The sequence below is a fragment of the Gordionus sp. m RMFG-2023 genome, chromosome 3, assembly GCF_954871325.1.
Source record: "Gordionus sp. m RMFG-2023 chromosome 3, tfGorSpeb1-WG-v2, whole genome shotgun sequence".
Taxonomy (NCBI): domain Eukaryota; kingdom Metazoa; phylum Nematomorpha; class Gordioida; order Chordodea; family Parachordodidae; genus Gordionus; species Gordionus sp. m RMFG-2023.
The window spans coordinates 46,716,126-46,735,805 of NC_088777.1; the positions used below are offsets into that span (position 1 = coordinate 46,716,126).

Below are 19,680 nucleotides of genomic sequence, written 5' to 3' on the forward strand. Positions count from 1 at the left end.
ATGATAGTAGAAAATGGTGGTCTGGATATTGGCAATGGGTTAACCCTAGAAAAAGTGGATAAGTTTTGTTATTTGGGTGATATGCTAATCGAAGATGGTGGTGTAGATTCTGCCGTTGTTGCAAGGATCAGACAAGCTTGGAAGAAGTTCAGAGAGATGTCGTCTATTCTTACAAATAAAAAAATCTCTCTGAAGTTAAAGGGGAAAGTTTACATAAGCGGTGTGAGGAGTTATTTAGTTTATGGCGGCGAAACATGGGCAATGAAAGCGACTCACGAAGCCAAATTAGAAAAGATGAGGGTAATTAGATGGATGTGTGGGGTATATCTGAGAGAGAGAAAAATTAGCAAGGAATTGCGAGCAAGATTGGGTATAGAAATGAGTGGAGTGGTAATGCTACGAAATAGACTAAGTTGGTTTGGGGATGTGGAACATATGACAAAAAAATTGGGTAAAGAGATGCACCTTAATCAGCGTCTACATGAGCGGGAGGGGTAGGAACAGTTTGCATCCTATTTTTTGGTGGGTGGGGGGTAGGCTGCTTTAATGGGGGTAGGATAAATTTTTTGGGGGGTTATCTATTAAATTTTGAGATGAAATAGGACAAAATTATTGCTGTAATAGTAATACAATTCATGACCAAATTTATATATTGCAAACAATCATACACATTGTTTTCAAAATAAAACTTTCTGCTATCCGTTTAAATGTAATTTAAAAGGTTTAGATATTTCAGCAAGCTCATAATGCCATAATAATTAATTCATTGTAAATAATGGAGGTTTTAAAAGAATTTATTATCTAAAAAATAAATTCTTTATATTCACAAAATATCGATAGTTGATAGTAGAGATTAATTAATTTAAGTTATCCTTTATAAATTCTCTGAAAAGAGTATCAATAAATTAAAAAGGTAAAAATAATAATAGGAAAACACCGCCGCCGAAGGTGGTAGTATATTTTTTTTTTTTGGGGGGGGGGGGGGGGTACGCATGGGTTTTTGAAGGGAGTTTGCATCCAGGGAAAATCCTGTCATGTAGACGCTGACCTTAATGTAAGTAGGAGGATCAAGACCTAGAGGAAGGCTCAAGATGACGCGGACAAATGTGATAGCGACGGATATGAGAAACATGAATCTTACAAATATTGATGCTCAGGACCGTCAAAAACGGAAAAGAAAAATCAGAGGGAAAACTGGCCTACCTGGGTAAACTTGGAAATAGCCATAAAACGGATAAGAAGAAGAAGAAGGCTTGTTGTACGATCCTTATCAGATTCCCAGCCTATAACAAATTTTATCTTTAATTATATATAAAAAAAAATACTTTTTGAGATATCTAGATTGGATTTCATAGTGTTTGCAACGGTCCGGTCCGACCGGTCGGACCGACGGTCCGGTCCGGTCCAGTCCGGTCTTATTAGACTTTTCGGTCCTATGGGACGGTCCCGTCCAACAACACGGTCCCACGGTCCGGTCCGGTCCGACCGAAGACCGATTAAAGAATATAAAAGTTTACTATAAATTGCTTTATAGTTAATGTGTATGTACATGAACATATAAAATATGATTATTTAATGCCTAACACTATATAATATCTAATTCATCGTTTACTTTTTATATTCTTCCGTTTCATTAAATTCAATATTCATAGTTTACTTTTTATATTCTTCTTTGATTAGGCATTTGTGTATAATATAATAAAAATGAATTGATGATATAATTGAAATATTAATAGGGTAATTTAACTATTCATTTTTAATAAATTTAAATGCAGAATAAAACTTTTGTAGCTTTATAAAAAAAAATTTTTTAGGTGGGACCGGACCGCCTGGACCGGACCGGACCGACGGTCCCACGGTCCGGTCTCATTTGACTTAACGGTCCATCGGTCCGGTCCCATTTTAGAAAAAAAGACCGGACCGACCGGACCGGACCGTTGCAAACACTAGGATTTCACGTATATCTTCAGATTGAGACACACATTTAGCTCCTATTGTTTCTCAAATAAAATATCTTGTATATAAATTAATTTACCTATTTTTTTCTATTAACTTTTCTGCTTTCGATATTTATATCTTTAAGAACTACAATTAATCTTCTATTAATATCTAAAGCATGTTTGTCGAAAACTGCAATTTATATATACTTTGTTCACCACCAACTTAATTATTGCATCCTCTTCTTTAGTCTAAAATATCAATATTGTTATTGCTACCATTATTTACCGCAATCATCTCAAAATCATTACCATTTTTTTTCTTCATTAGCTAATAAATTAAAATGAATGAGTAAAAAATATTTTATTTAATATACTTACTTTTTATAAATAAATTTCTTATACCTGTTTGGATCTTGGAAATATTTTTAAGAAGAGGCATGGTAATTAAATTTAAAAATGAATAAAATAGTTGATTAGTGATTTTGAACTCAGCTAATTACAATATTAAATTTGTTAATTTGATTATATTTTTTTTTAAATGAACCAATGGACAATTCATTTTCATATGATAACCCGCTTGATTTAAAAATATATTTTAATGTTGATTCATAATTTTAAATGCAATGCGATTTAAATCTTCATAAATGAAATTCAAAAATGTGGATCTGAGAACAAAACTAAATGATGATCGATATAAACTTGGAAAAATTAATTTACATATTAGAAGGACAACTAATATCTTAAGAAGTCAAGATCGTGGAGCGTTTCTTAGAAGGACAACTAATATCTCAAGAATAGTAAAGTAAAGTAAACTTGGAACAGGTCAGAATTTTTTTGCTTTCAAAACCTATTTCTAATTGGTATCTAAGTCTTAATTAGTCTTCTCAAAACAGATTCGGCACGGTAATCATAATAAATTTTAAAAAAATTTTCAATGAAGGGCCACAGTATTAAAATGATCTCTTTAAATATAAGATCCCTGAATGACAAATTAACTATACTTAGGCAAGTCATTGATCAACACTATGATATACTCCTTTTACAATAAACCCACCTTAAAGTAACTGAAGTAAGGAACCTCTTAGATTATACCTTATATTGCAGCTCTAACGCTGAACACGTTTGGGCTGGGGTGGCGATTTTAATACATAATAAATTAATAAAATTCGTAAGCTTCAACCCAATCTCCAGTCGAATATGCTGCCTTACAGTGGCGTAGACAAGGGGGAAGGTTTTGGGGCCGAAACCCCACCCATGGAAAAAAAAAATTTTTTTTTTTATTTTTTTTAAAAAATGTTTTTTTTTTTTAATTTTTTTTTTTTTTTTTATAAAATAAAAAATTATTATTTTTTTATTGCGAATAATTATATTTAAAAAACGGTTTCAATTTAGAGAAATAAGATAATATATTATATATAATACAATATGAATATGAATATGAATATCACAATGAAATATATTTATAAAAAAAGGAGTTTTAATTTTAAATGATCACATCGTTTAAAAATATATATAAATTATATGAACTAAAATATTAAATAACAATAAAAGAATAAAGATATATTGTATGTAAATAATTTCTGGCATAGTTAAATTTATTAAATAACAATAAAGATATTTTGTAAATATTTTCTAGCTTGGCATAGTTAAATTAGATATTTATAAATTTAATTATTAAATATATATTTTTAAACTATATATATAGTTTGTAAATTTTAATTTTTTATAATTTTTAAATATGGATATCCGTAAGTTTTTTCGTCAACAACAAAAAGAAAAAGGTATATAAAAATTTAAGTTGTTTAATTTGAATTAGAAATATATATAGATATAGATGTTGCTCTTGCTAGTAAAAATCAGCCATCAGTTGAGTTGGTTTTCGTTGTATCCTCAGATGACGAAGGTAATGGTATTATTTATAATATCTTTTATTTAAATCTTGCAATTAGAAAGACCAGACATACCATTACCCCTCCATGGGAAAACCAATGATGAGTTAGCTACAAAATCATCAAATGATGGTATATATTCTAAATTATTTCTATTTTCTAATATTTTTTAATTAAAAATAGAAACATTATGTGTTACAAAAGCATGTGAGCTATCAGTTGATTTAGCTGGAAAATCATCAAATGATGGTATAGTATTTATTTTAATTCCATTTTTTTTATTTGTAAATTAAACTATTTTCATTTTGAGTTATTAAAATTTTGCAATGTACGATATTTAAAAGTTAGTCATTTTTTTGTGTTATTCAAAAGGTAGTACATTATAAGCCAAGCAGAGTTGAGAAGTAAAAACAACAATAAGAATAAAGATATATTGTATTTGTAAATAATTTCTGGCATAGTTAAATTAGAATATTAAATAACAATAAAGATATTTTGTAAATATTTTCTGGCTTGGCATAGTTAAATTAGATATTTATAAATTTAATTATTAAATATATATTTTTAAATTTAAACTATTTAGATAGTTTGTTTTGTTTGTAAATTTTAAGTTTTTATAATTTTTAAATATGGATATCCGTAAATTTTTTTGTCAACAACAAAAAATAGGTATATATTAATTTATTTATAAAATTTAAGTTATGTATTGAATTAGAAATATATATGGATGTTGCTAGTGAAAATCAGCCATCAGTTGAGTTCGAAGGTAATGATATTATCAATATTTTTTATTTAAATCTTGCAATTAAAAATACCAGACATACCATTACCACTCCATCTGCATGGGAACAATGATGAGTTAGCTACAAAATCATCAAATGATGGTATATATTCTAAATTATTTATAATTTCTAATATTTTTTAATTAAAAATAAAAACATTATGTGTTACAAAAGCATATGAGCTATCAGTTGATTTGGCTGGAAAATCATCAAATGATGGTATAGTATTTATTTTAATTCCATTTTTTTTATTTGTAAATTATACTATTTTCATTTTGAGTTATTAAAATTTTGCAATGTACGATATTTAGTTATAATTTTAAAGTTAGTCATTTTTTTGTGTTATTTTGCAAAAGGTAGTACATTATAAGTCAAACAGAGTTGAGCAGTATTGAAAACTTGTATCTACAATACAAACAGAGTTGGGCAGGCCCTCCAGAAAAATAATCTAGATACAGATTTGTTGTGAAAAAATGAATCTTAGATACAGATGATTTATCATTACCAATTAAACTAGAATAGTTTATAAAATACAGTTTTTATTATTTATTTGTGAAGAACATAATTATTTTCTTAAAATCTTTTGTATATACAATCTTGGGCAGCTTATAATATTTAGGAACTTATTTTCATAATTTAAATATTACTACCTTCTTCACTTCCATGAGTGTAAATCATCCTACAAATATAAAAATATTAATTAAAATTGGTAATGATATTCTATAGTAATTTCCTTCTACTTGTATCTGTCTTTAAATTTTTATTAAGAAACTTTGATATCTATCTGAGATACATTTTTTATAATCCTGATTTTTTTCTTGTGCTGCTCAGCTCTTAACATTGAAATTCATATTGAAATATATCATTTAAAATCTAAAAAAAATATAGAAACACCACACCGTTCTCAAAAAGATGTTTCACTTTACTTAAATTTTCATTTTAAAAATGATAATGAAAAATTGTTAGCTGTTGAAAATATTTGGATACCTGACAAATGTTATAAATTTCCATTGCCCTTGGGCAAAAGAAATTTAACCTTTCAAGCATCCTGGCTTAACAAATATAAGTGGCTTGCTTACTCAGCCGATGAAAAGGGCGCATTTTGTAAAGTTTGCGTCATATTTTCCCCAAGATATGCTAGAAATGTGTTACAAAAACTCAAAACATTGGTAAGTCAGGTGTACACAAGGTGGAAAGATGCGCTCGAAAATTAAAAATAAATATCATCTTAATTCCTGTGAGATAATGGATTCTTTAAAAGAAATCTCAATGAATCAAAAGATATCAATATCCAATGTATTGAATAAAAATTTTTTTGATATTGTTACATAAAATCGATCAAGAATAATTATAATTATTGATGCTATCATTTGGTTAGGGAAGCAGGGCTTGGCGTTAAGAGCTCATAGGATATCTCCTGGCCCCCTAACACTTACATCCCCTTCTCACAATGAAGGAAATTTCAAGGAATTATTGAAATTTTTATGTAATAATAATGACAACTACCTAAAGCTTTTTGAAAGCTCCTCTAAAAATGCTACTTACCTAAGTCCCACTATTCAAAATGAAATAATATCAATATGCAATCAGTTTATATTAAAGGAAGTTTCTTCAAAAGTCAAAGCATCACCATTTTTTAGTGTTTTGGCGGATGAAACTTCCGATATTGGTAATATTGAACAACTATCCATAGCAATAAGGTTTATTGATATGGAATCAGGTAATTATAAAATGAAGGAACTATTTGTTCAATTTATTGAATTACCTGACACTGAGTCAGAAACGATTGCTAGTCAAATTATTAAATCACTTCAAAACCTGGATTTAAATTTAAATCTACTGAGAGGCCAAGGGTACGATGGAGCTCCCTCGATGAGTGGCCATGTTAAAGGGGTCCAGTCAAGAATTAGAGAGCTTTATAGCACAGCTCTTTATGTTCACTGCAGTTCACATTGCCTGAATTTGATGATAACTGAGGCATGTGAAATTAGAGACATCCGGAACAGTTTACGTAAAAAGATTTTGATTTAATTGAAATTTATTAGATTTTATTACGTATTATAGATATCTTTATATAATTTTTATATATTTTTCAAAATTTAGAAACAATATCGTCGGTTTGTGACTTCTTTACCCCACCCAAGAAGAGGGAGATTTTTACCCAAACGTTCGATGAAATTGATTCAAAAAATTCAAAAAAAAAATTAAAAAGATTTTGTCCCACAAGATTCATTGAAAGACAACAATCGGTGAAGGTTTTCATCGAGTTATATGAGGTTATTTTTGCGGCACTGGAATCATACATATTACGCAAAGAAAAAGATTCCGTTACGAAGCCTCAATTTTTAATTTCAATTCAATGTGTTTATTTTTTATTTAATTATACATATGATTTTAGCAAAATGTTACAAAAAATTGATTTGGATTTAAGGGAGGTTATGAATAGGGCAAAGGATATTGTTGAAATATTAACAAATATCAGAGATAATGTGGATGAAAAATTTCACTAAATATATGAGAAAGTAAAGGAGATCGCTAATATGTTTGGGATTGAAATTTTTAAACCTAGAGTAGTTTCTAGACAATCCAATCGCTCAAATATTGATGAATCTACGATTGAGGATTTTTATAAAATTAACATTTTTATTCCACTTATTGATACATTTTTATTTCAATTAAAGGAAAGATTTATAAGTCACAATTTTATTTTAAAAAGCTTTTATTTTCTTTTGCCGGTTGAGTCTGAATTGTTGATTACACTTGAAACGCGAGAGGATATTAAGAACATCTCAGAGTTTTATTCTGATGATTTATTAGGGTCGTATGATAAGTTACTTTGTGATGTCGAATTTTGGTATAAAAATCTTGACAGAATAGAGTACTCTTTGAGGCCAAAAAATGCTTTGCAGGCCCTTTCCATGTGTAATTGGACTTTAGATTCCCTGCCCAATATCAAAACATTGTTTTTTATTTTAGCTACTTTACCGATTAGTACCTGCACTAATGAAAGGTCTTTTTCAACTTTGAAAAGGTTAAAAACCTATTTAAGAAATAGCACCGGTGAAAACCGTTTAAATGGATTAGCCCAGTTAAATATGTATAAGGAGATTATTCTAGATAAAAATTTGATTCTAGATGAATTAGCCAAATCTCAGAGAAAAGTAGACCTCTCTTTATAAATTCAAATCATATAATTGTAATATTTTCTTAGTCATAAAATTTTTATATGTAAAACGTAATTATAATGAATTTTTAGTCATGATATTTTTATATTATATTTAATAATAGTATTGCGCCTACAATAAGAATTATTTATATAATATACTCATTTGTATTAAATATAACTGTTAAATTATATTTTTTTAAATTGCATACAAGAATTACTTAATTTTATTTTTTTTAAAATATAGATATTTACAATCAATTTTTAAAATAGTAATCTGTATAAAATTTCTAATTTTGAAATTTATTTTTTGTATATAAAATAAACACATAGTTAAATAAAGGGTTTATACTAAATAAAATTGTTAAATTGTATTTTTTTAGCAAGAATTACATATTTTATTGCAATTTTATTTTTTAAAATATAGTTATTTACATTCAATTTTTAATATAATAATCTGTATAAAATTTATATATTTTGAAATTTATTTTTTTATATATTATTAAAATAAATACATAGTTAAATAAATAAAGTTAATAATAAATAAAATCTCTGCAAAATATTGTTATATGCAAAAATTTAATTAAAATAATTATTTTTAACATAGAATAAGATATATTGAGTTGATCATAAAATTGGAAGGTTTGGGGGGAGGCAAATTTTTTTTACATCGAATAGATTGAATTAATATACAATTTACTAAACATTGATAACATTTTCAAAATAATGCTTTCAGTCGCTTATTAATTATAAATTTGGCAAAAATTTTAATTCTAATATTTTTTAATATTTATGCTGGCCTGGGTATAATACACAAAATATTGGCAAATTTTGATAAGAAGGTTTGGGGGCGAAGCTCCCAAAAAATTTTTCAAACCCCCCCCCCCCCCCATGGATCAATCCTGGCTACGCCACTGCTGCCTTACCTTAAACTTAGGATACAAAAAAATTCATTTGTTTAACGTATACGCACCTCACAATGATATTATTTTTTATATGAAATTGAAAAATACCTTAAAGGAACTACCGTGTGGTATCATCTTAGCAGGCGATTTCAATGCTTCGGTAGGCAAACCTAATAATTCTCCCTGCCTTGGAAACGCCGCATTAATACAAAGTACGAACCCCAACGGTAAAAGGTTAATAGAAATCTGTGAACTTTTCAACATGAAAATTGGAAATACGTTTTTCAAGCATCCTATTCATCACATCATGACTTACAAGAGTCCTTCCTTTGACACTACCTCACAGATAGATTACTTTGTAATTTCCACAAAGATCTTCAAGTGGGTAAGAGACATCAGAGTAATCAGTAAACTAAACCTTTTACTTTTTACAGACCATTACCCACTGGGCTGTGAACTCAGAATCAACAATAGCATTTTCCCAAATCACATTAAATAAAACTGTCTCACCAGTGTAAGATTCATAGCCAGAAAAGACTTGGCACAGCTCAATGACTTAGAGATGAAGGAAGAGTTCGTCACTAAATTAGCAACATGGAGGAATACATTAAATGGCATGATTAACCCAAATCTGACCTGGAAGGATATTAAGCTGAAATTATTAGTTAGTAATCATGTTTAAGACTACGCATTATACGCAGAGAGTGGCTCACCCCTTCGACTATACAAATAATTAAGAACCTAACAATAAATATATCCCATTACAATACGCTAAACATCACAGGAAGTACATTACTCACCGCATAAGGGCCGACAAAAGGCTGTTTATCGCTAATTTATCTAAATCTATCCAATTCAATTTTGATAACAATAACATTTATAAGGCTTTCCAATCTCTTAAACTACTCACCACCTTCAAGATCAATCCTTTACCAAGACTACACTTATATAACAATAAGATTATAACTGACCCAAAGGAACAATTAGACATATAGATAAACCATTGCATGAACCTCTACAGAACAAGGTGGCCCAGACCTATATGTGACTACCCTTTCCAATCACGCAGTCAGAACCTGAAAAAGTTGGATATAATCGGTGCCATTAAACGACTAAAAATGCATAAAGCTGCTGGAGTCGATGGGATCTTTGCAGAACTCTGGAAGATAGATGTAGACCTAAGTGCCAGTTTACTACTTCCCCTCTTTAGGGAGATATGGAATACGGGTAATTTTCCTGACGAATGGATGACATCAATAATACTAAACTTCCCTAAAAACAAGACCCCAAACAGCCTTAAGGATTACAGAGGTATTGCACTGATTCCAGTTACCCTAAAAATTTTCACATACATCATATCTGTCAGGATTAAACCAATCATCAACAGGTTCCTCTCTAACACTATCACATCATACAGGAAGGGTAGAAATACTACGGAGTTGACTATGGCACCTAAAGTTATTCTGGAAAAGGCTAGAATGCATAAATCCCCCATCTTTGCCCTAATGATTGATTAAAGTCAAGCCTTCGATTCCATTATACAGCACAAGATATGGCCCTTGCTGGGAAACATAGGAATAGATAAGCATCTGATATCGCTAATTAAGATAATTTATGACAATCATAGCGTAGTACCTCAACATCTAAATGTAAAACCACAACCTTTTAAAGATAATATAAACAAGGATGCATTCTCTCGCCTATTATTTTTAATGTAATAATGAATGATATCCTAAATAAATCCTTTAAACAAGTAACAGCACCACAATGACATGCATAACTCTCTGAATTTTCTATGTTATGCCGACGACGTGTGTATATTAGCTAACTCGGAATACAAGATAAGAAATATTTTATCATTATTTGTCAACAACTGTTATGAATATGGATTAAGAGTTAATTACACAAAAACCAAGCTTATCACCTCAAATACATATGCGAGTAACTTAAACCCCTTTAACTTCGAGGGTAATACGATAGAATTAGTTTCAGATTTCAAATACCTAGGAACTAAGATAACATCATTAGGCTTCACAATATTAGATACGAAATCGAGAACTAATAATGCTAGACTCCGGTATCATCAATTGTCGAAATTATGGTCATCCAACCAAATATCAATTAATTTAAAAATAAAACTCTTTAAGTCCCTAATTGTACCCATTCTTACATACGGACTGGAGACTTGGCAGGACACTAAAAGCAACATCAACGCAACTCAAACATTTATAAACAAATGCCTAAGAAGAATCATCAAAACATATTACCCATACAACACCTCCAATTCAACGCTCTGAAATAGATGCGACATCCTACCAATCAATCGACTCATTCCCATGAGGAGATTAGAATTACTAAGACACTCGCATCCTAAATATGATATTCTCGTCCATGAAATGGTCCCCTGACAGTGGGAAGAAAAGTACCCTTAAATACTATTGGTTGGCGAAATGTTTGAAGGATATGGACCTGATCAACATCTCGTTTGCAGACATGGCACTCAACAAGCAAGAACAAGAAACGCCTAAAAGATTATTTAAAATACATGCTAAAACATGGCCTAAATTAAAATAGGAACCGTTTCTCTTCTTGTTCTTTTCTTGCAATGGCTAGAACAAAGCATGTTTGATGATGATAATAATCTGGACAACGCAACTTTCCTCATATAAACCCACGACTTTTTCTTCTGGACACACGATATCGAACAACAAATAGAATAATGGATAATGATAATGAACACTGGTTATTATAATAACGCAATAACACCGACGAACCCAAATATCATTTGCACAGCGCGTACAAGGTCTACGGGACACGCGATATCGACACACCTAACAACAAACAAAGAAGGAATCATCATGCAAACTTAACTTAAACTCTCAATACTCACAAAGATATAAGAGTTATTATTGTTTTTTTGTTGCCTCACTAAATAACCATATCAGGATTCAGGTAAATTATTACATGACATTATATTTCTTAACACTATTCTGCTGGTAACGGAACTAATACATCACCACTTTCGTACTTCTCCCTTCTTCACTTTGATAGCTGGCTACATAGTGCTACCGTCCACTATAATAAAACGGATATACATCATGTATAGGATCTATATACTAGTGAATATACTTGGTGCATGCCCAACTCCTGGTGGGTGATGAAATTGCACTTCGTGCAATTTCTAGGCGTGGTAATGAATGAATGAATAAAATTTTTCAACATTTTATTTGAAGATTTTTATTTCGTGGAAATATTTATAGGGAATTTTTTCTCCTATTTTATTAATTTTGTAACTTTTAATATCTTAATAAAAGGGGATTTTTTCTCAGGGGAATTATTTTCCTAGATTCGTTCAGATTAGTCGCTCAAAAGATAATTATAATTAAAAACATGCAAATTAATATTCAGTCAAATTTTTATAATAATTTATTAGAAAATATTTATTTTGTAAATTACGGGATCCCAGATTTTATTAAAATATATCTGGTGCTGGATATTATCAACGAATCCTTTTTATGAAAAAAAAAAATTACGACAATTATAATATTGTTACAAAATAAGATAGGAATTTTTAAAGTATTTCTAAATATCCCCTTTAGCTGATTTATGTTTAATTGGTAAAGTTCCATCTGCCAATGGCGGTAAGTATAATTCTCATTTTCCAAAAGGAAGCTTTTCGAATGGGAATTCATTTTTTTTCCAATTGTCTATTATAAAAAAATATAAACATGCTAATTTAGCTTGGATAAAAAATATTAAATAAATTTTTTTTTATTATGCACTATCATTTTGTTTTTTGCTGATAATAATTATTGTTAAATAAAACCATTGATTTACCCTGCATTCATTGTTAGCGCGAATTCGTGTTGAAGTATATTAAAGTACCTTGGCGGTGGATGAAAGAGGAACCCGATTCCTTTCAAGTGGTAACATTATTGTCATCCGAGGAAACAATAATCCCCTACAACAGACAGTTGCCGATAATTTTGGAATGCGACACTTCTGATTCAGGATAAAGGGATGTGTTGTTACATCAATTAGTAGACTGAAGGACAAAACCTATCTCATTCGCGTCACGGACGTTATTAGAATCAGGGAAACACTAAGCTATGATTGATTGATAAAGAAGCTCGAGCACTTTTATTTGGTATTGAAATATTTCATTTATTTATGGGAGAAATTTTTTACTTCGAACAAAAACCATTAAAGCATTTATTTGGGGAGAAATGCTATCTACCAAAAATTTATAATAATCGTTTGACTTGTAGCCTAAAAGATATCTTCTTATGATTTCACAATTGAATATATACCTGGAAGTAAAAATGTGGAAGAGAATTAAGATTCTCAATATACCTTAGAGATTCGAAGTATAAATTTATATGACATGCATTTGTCAGAAAATATATTACGAAAAGAGTCAAAGCAAGACTTAACAACCCCCCCCCCCAGCGAAGCCACTGAGAGGTGGCAATGCCAGAGTTTAAGTATATTTAATAAAAACATCTTTTACTCATTTATTTTATATTTATTAGATAATAAAGAACGAAGAGATATTGATTTTGAGATAAATTCTTTAAATAATGGAAATGGAAAGAATATTGATGTTAATCATATTTTAGACAAAGGAAGATGAGGCGATGATAGGGAGTTGAACAAAGTACATTTATAATAGAGTTTTTCAATTTCAAACTTTAGATAATAAATGAAGACTAATTGTAGTTCTGAGAGTTAACATGAAATCATAAAAGTAAAGAGAAAGAAAATACGTAAATTAATTTGTATATATTTATTTTTAAAACAATAGAAGTTATATGTGAGGCTCAAACTGAAGATATCTCTTATGGTATAAAATCTTCTAAGTAAAAAAAACTAAATATAGGCATGAATTCTGATGAGGATGCTATAGTCTGATTGTCGGTAGCAACAAAAGTATAATGGATAATGAAGAAAACGAAGAATAATTTTTTTAATCACTTTTATAATTCTATATTTGCAAAATTATTTATATTCGAAATCAAAATCATTAATATTTAATGCTCTTTATATTATAAATTATGATGTAATAAATAAATATTTTGTATTAAAAAATATTATCTTTAGGTTAGCAAATGTTACTTATTTATATGCTCATATTTGCATATATGCATAATAAATGTCAAAATATGAAATTTGTCAGAATTTGCAAATTTCAATTTAAAAAGTATAATATTTTTTAAAAAAAACCAGATAATTTTTTTTAATTGAGCTCCCTGGGATTGTAAAGGCTAGTGACGCCCCTGGCACAAACTATCATATCATAAATACCATCGTAGCCTATGAGATTTATCATGTATTAGATACACATAGCAATGAGGTAAACCTCTTTTTGAAATTCGATGGCATATATATAAGTAATTACTTTTCAAAGAACATGATAATAGATCTAATCCTTTTTAAGTAATTTTAATTTTGATGAAAAACACGAATGACTAAATCTTGACGGACTATTGGAGTCTGATGAGGAAATAATTCACGCCTAATTTCATCCCGTTTATGCAGATGAAAGTAATGAATAATAAAGGCGTACCACAGCAGCGTACAATGGCCATTTTTTCCTGATAAGGTTGATGCATATGCCTTGGGCCATCGGTAATGAAAAAGGCAAAATAATTCTTCTGCCAAGAGTATTGTTACCCCCCTCTGTCCACGATAAACTGGCGCAAAAGATGATTGGATCATAAAATAATGTATCATCCTGTCTGACCATAAAGCTAAAGGTATAGTACTTAAGTAGGTAACATTTATTATTTGAGTTTCTATAATGAATAGATGGGTGGTATCCAATATCGAAAAAGAAGAACATATTGTAGGAATCGAATGAAGAGTAGAGCTCGTTAATACGTCTTAAAAGACCTGCTATAGTTCTTAAGATAATATCTCTATAGACTATATGATCACTGCAGTGATCAGGTAATTAGGTTATTTCAAATGTAGTAGGATCAGCGTCTAGATGAGCGGGAAGGGTAGGAACAGTTTGCATTCAAATTATTTTGAGTGAGATAGGATTTAAGAGTGGTATACTGGGGTAGGAAAAATATAAGGGTTTTCTATTAATTTTTAGATGAAATTGGGAAAATATACAATGCTGTAAGAATTAATACTTATATTATATATAATAAGATATTGAAATCAACCAAATCTATATATGACACACAATCATACATTATTTTCCAAATAAAACTATTTCTGGACCTTTTTTTTGCTATCCTTCTAAATGTAATAAAAGAGTTAAAAATTCTATCAATTATTCGGCCAAGTAATATACTATAGTGTTGAATAGATAACAGAGTTGGGCAGTATCACGAATACTTGTAACTAAGATACAAGATCCTTTTGTATCTTGTACTCAGTATCTTATTGACATTTTTAATAAGATACTAGTATCTGTATCTAAGATCCTTTATTTTGAAAAGAATCTTGTATCTTTTTCATTTTCTTTAAAAAGATACAGATACAGATTCTTTTTAATATTCTTATTTAAAACATTTAAATATCACACAATGTAACTTTATTTTCTTCATGAAATCTTGTTTTATTTTCTTTATTTTTTCCCGCTATATTTTAAATATATTGATAACCAAAATTTGTTGGAAATGTTACAGGTCACAAAGATAGATAGATTAAAAATAACAACACCAAAACTAAATAAGAGAAGGATATATTTTATATATAATATTTTTTAATTTGTAAAATGTTTAACGATCATAGTAGTGAAGATGAAATTATAGAGATGGGTTCTCCTGAATCAAATCCGAATCTTAAAATTTTAGATGGAAAATTTTATAAAGTAATTTATGTGGAAAAGAACAAGGTACAAACTGAATGTCAAAATTGCACAAGTAAAAAAGTTATTAAAGGTTCAACAAACTCCTTTACAAACTTTGTTAAACATATTAAAGTATATTATATTTTTATTTTTTAATTATCAACATAATAATACCTATACTTAAGTCCCTCTTAGATAATTGTTATTAAAAATTTTTATAGAAGATGGTTGATTACAAATTAAAATCATTTTGGATATATATATTTTAGGGGTGTGTCGAAACCACTTTTTGGAGGCCTATCCGATATTCCCGATATTAAATTGATATCTGCCGATTACCGATCCGATATCATATCTAATTTTGTATTCTCTAAAGATACCAATGCTTTTAATTTTTAATATACTTTATTAGTATAACATCTATAAGTTAACTATACCATAACTTATGTGATTTAAATATATTATAATGATGAGTTATTGTTTATATTCAATTCAATTGCAATTCTAAAAGTATATAAAATATTTTTATTATTAAATCACTTTTATATAATAAATAATAACATTAATCTATATACATAATAAGTAATAAACAATTATATTACGAAATTTGAAATAAATATTTAAAATAATATTTAACATTAATATAACGAAGATTTCTTTTTAGAAATACCAATATTTCCAATTTATCAGAGGTCAGCTTGCGGCGATAATAACTATTAATATCACCAGCTTCACTAAAAACAGATTCTGAAGAGAATCGCACACCTTTATAAACAGAATGCGCAAAAAAAATAACAATATGGCAGAATATTTATTAATTAATTATTAAACATAATAATTTTCTTTAATGCATTTTAAATTGATTAAATTTTGTATAAATACTGTAATGTAATTTTACTTATATCATAAATAAATAAAAGTAACTAATAAAGTTAAATTCTACCTTATTATAATTATTTTATTAAGAGCCTAAAATTATCTAATATTTTTATATATCATTTGTAGCTTAAATATTTTCTCTAATAAGAACTTGCTAAAATAATTATATATAAAATATATTAGGGATGTGCCGATTTTTTTATCGGATCGGATCGGGCCGGTTTCACCCATTTTTAAATATCGGTTATCCGCCAATATTATAAAATTGATCCGATATAAAATGGCTTCTTTAACAAAAATAAAATGTTTTAAAAAAATTATATATAAAATCATTTATTTTTATAAATAAAATCTAAATCCATTTTTATGTATATTTTTTTAATAATAATTATGTATTTAATAATTATAATATAAAGTTGTACATTATTATGATATTTTTTATATATAATTAATGATTTTGCAAGAAATATATAAAAAAAATTTGAAAAGAGATTTGAATGATATTTATATATATGATATTACAAACGCAAGAATTAATAAGTCATGTTAGAAAATAAACTAATTTAAATAATTCATAAAAATCACAAATAAGTAATGATAAATACTTATTAAAGATAATGAATAAAATAAAACTAGTATATTTTTTTAGAGATGCCATTTAGCCATATACTCCGAATATAAGCTATATTTAAAACAACACAGAAAATAACCTGCAAATTTAATAAATCATTTGATTTAATTTTTTTTTTCTTATTTGCAAATTTTCAACTCCCATTAAATATACTACTCTCCCTTCCCTGTTTAAGCTATTAATGGGCAAAAACTAATATTAAAATCCCTGGTTATTATAATTAATTTATTAATAAATATTTTATTAATTATTGCAAATATTCATTCTTATATGTGTATGCTATGTTCTTCACAAATAAATAATAAAAACTGTATTTTATAAACTATTCTAATTTAATTGGTATTTATAATTTAAAAGTATCTTGTATTTAAGATACTCTAATTTAGTAAAAGACACAAGTATCTTTTATCATGTATCTTTTTGATATTTTGAAAAAGATACTAGTATCTGTAACTAAGATTCATTTTTTTATAAAGAATCTGTATCTGTATCTAGATTCTTTTTCTGGAGGACCTGCCCAACTCTGGTAGATAAAATGGAAAACATTTCCAGATTTTTAATTTATTTGAAAATAAAATTATTTGATTTGCAAAAAATTGTTAAAATAACATTATATATTCTTATCAATTTTTACAAGTTAAATAATTATTTGCAAACGTATTAAAAAATATGGAAATGTTTTAAATTAAATCTGTAAAACACTGTATAATAATGCATTCAAGTGAAGAGGCGTCCATGGAAGCAGAGTTGTACAAAAGATCTTCTTTGAAGATTTTTGAGCGAGATCTAGCTCAAAAATTTGAGCACGATCTTTGAAGATCGTAAAATTTGAAGATCTTTTATTTTTTAAAAATTTTGTGTAACGATCTTCAAAGATCTTCATGATATTTATTTTTTTACCCCTTTATTAAAAGCCCAGTTGTTTTTCAATTTTCATCAAGGCAGGAGGAGAGGTATAAAACATTAAAGAAATATTATATTAATAAAATTGAAAAACATCTGGGCTTTTAATAAAGGGGTAAAAAAATAAATATCATGAAGATCTTTGAAGATCGTTACACAAAATTTTTAAAAAATAAAAGATCTTCAAATTTTACGATCTTCAAAGATCTAGATCTTTGAAGATCTTTTTATTTTGAGCAAATGTACAACTCTGCATGGAAGCAAGGGGAGCATTGCTTCCCTTGAAATTTTTCTCTAGATTTACGGATGCAAGTTTTGATTTCTTTTTTAAATTTTGTAAAATTGGTTTTGGTCTTCCTTTTTCAATAATCAATTTTTTCGCATCAAAATTTCTTAAGCTAAATGTGTTAATAAATTTTCAATAATACACAATTATTAAACATTAAAAAACGAAAAATTTTTTTAATTTTAAAAAAGTAAGGAAAAAAATATTGTATAAAAAAATTTCTTTCTCTTTTATTTATTAAAAAAAAATAAGCATTTTTTTATTTGCTTCCTCAATGCTTATTTTTTTAATGATAAAATTACGCAATACCATGGCATGATTTTCTCTTTATTTATTGAAAAAAATAAGCAATATTAAATTTGCTTCCCTCATGTATATTTTTTTTAATGTAGTAAAAATAATAGTAAAATTTTTAACGTAGTAAAAATAATAGTAAATTTTTTAACGTAGTAAAAATAATAAGTAAATTTTTTAACGTAGTAAAAATAATATTAATCTTTTTAACGTTATAAAATTATATTAATTTTTTTAACGGTCAGTTTAATTTATTTAGCATAGTACAAAGATTATATTAAGTTTATTTAAGAATTTTGTAAGAAAAATTTCAAGGGAAGCAATGCTTTCCTTGCTACTATAGACGCTTCGTCACTAGGTACCGCCAATATAAAAAAAACTGGTTGATATAATAAAAATATTTTATTTAACATGTTTAGATCTTGATAATTGCTATGTACAAATGACTCGATAAGTGCGAGATTACAATTAATAATTCAGTATATTTTTTTATGCATCAAGGGATTAATTCATGAAATTTTTTACATTTGATAGATAAATACAAGATATGGAAAATTATAAAGGGAATGGAAATCAATATACTGCTGTAAAGGAAGGACCTAGTTATTTGAAGGCTCGGTTCCGATGTGAATGGGAAGCTTAGTGAAGCAAATTGAATAAAGAAGGAATTACTAAGACTGTACAAAACAAGTTGACTTGCGCTGATTTTTGAATATTGGTCCTTTGCTAGGATATTTCGAGTATGTGCTGCCCAGAATTTATGACCTCAATGCTTAGATAGGGAAATGAGTAATATTTTTTCAAAACTAACTTTTCCTCAGTTTATTTCTAATTTCGTAAACTACATGAAAATCTTTAGCAATTAGAACAAATTAAGGGTTGTGAGATATAAGAGTTGCCTTCAGTTTATATCAAATATTTACAGAAAATCATGGACGAATTTAGAAGGATAGAGGAACTTACTAGTTGTAGTATTATGAGTATATTAATGATATGATTAATTTGATAATGTGAAGAATTAATATAATTATTTAAGCGTTTTTATATTTTTTTATTATGCAAATAATATGTTAAAGATGATGTTATATGTGAAAAGTTCGGAGAAAAAGTATTACAGACTATGTAAATTTTAATTTTTATAAGAAATTTTTTTTTTTTTGGAGATTACGATTATTAGTTTTTTCTTATGTTTTTTCACAATTT

At 27.9% G+C, this 19,680-nt stretch overlaps 2 protein-coding genes and 1 long non-coding RNA gene across 3 annotated transcripts; all 3 read left to right on the forward strand.

Moving 5' to 3' along the window:
- LOC135927050 (uncharacterized) lies at positions 1–498 on the forward strand. The gene has a single exon (XM_065462987.1). It carries the CDS (start codon positions 1–3, stop codon positions 496–498), a length of 498 nt encoding a protein of 165 aa, XP_065319059.1.
- A 3,173-nt stretch (positions 499–3,671) lies between these two features.
- Positions 3,672–3,910, forward strand: LOC135925741 (uncharacterized). The gene is made up of 3 exons (XR_010571722.1): positions 3,672–3,721; positions 3,769–3,843; positions 3,890–3,910. It is a non-coding gene; the product is annotated as an uncharacterized LOC135925741 (long non-coding RNA).
- A 5,776-nt stretch (positions 3,911–9,686) lies between these two features.
- Positions 9,687–10,196, forward strand: LOC135927051 (uncharacterized). Its single transcript, XM_065462988.1, has one exon. It carries the CDS (start codon positions 9,687–9,689, stop codon positions 10,194–10,196), a length of 510 nt encoding a protein of 169 aa, XP_065319060.1.
- The last annotated feature ends 9,484 nt before the right edge of the window (positions 10,197–19,680 follow it).

Excerpts from the sequence above, each read along its gene's own strand:
- LOC135927050 (XM_065462987.1), top strand. The coding sequence starts at position 1 with ATGATAGTAGAAAATGGTGGTCTGGATATTGGCAATGGGTTAACCCTA.
- LOC135927051 (XM_065462988.1), top strand. The coding sequence starts at position 9,687 with ATGAACCTCTACAGAACAAGGTGGCCCAGACCTATATGTGACTACCCT.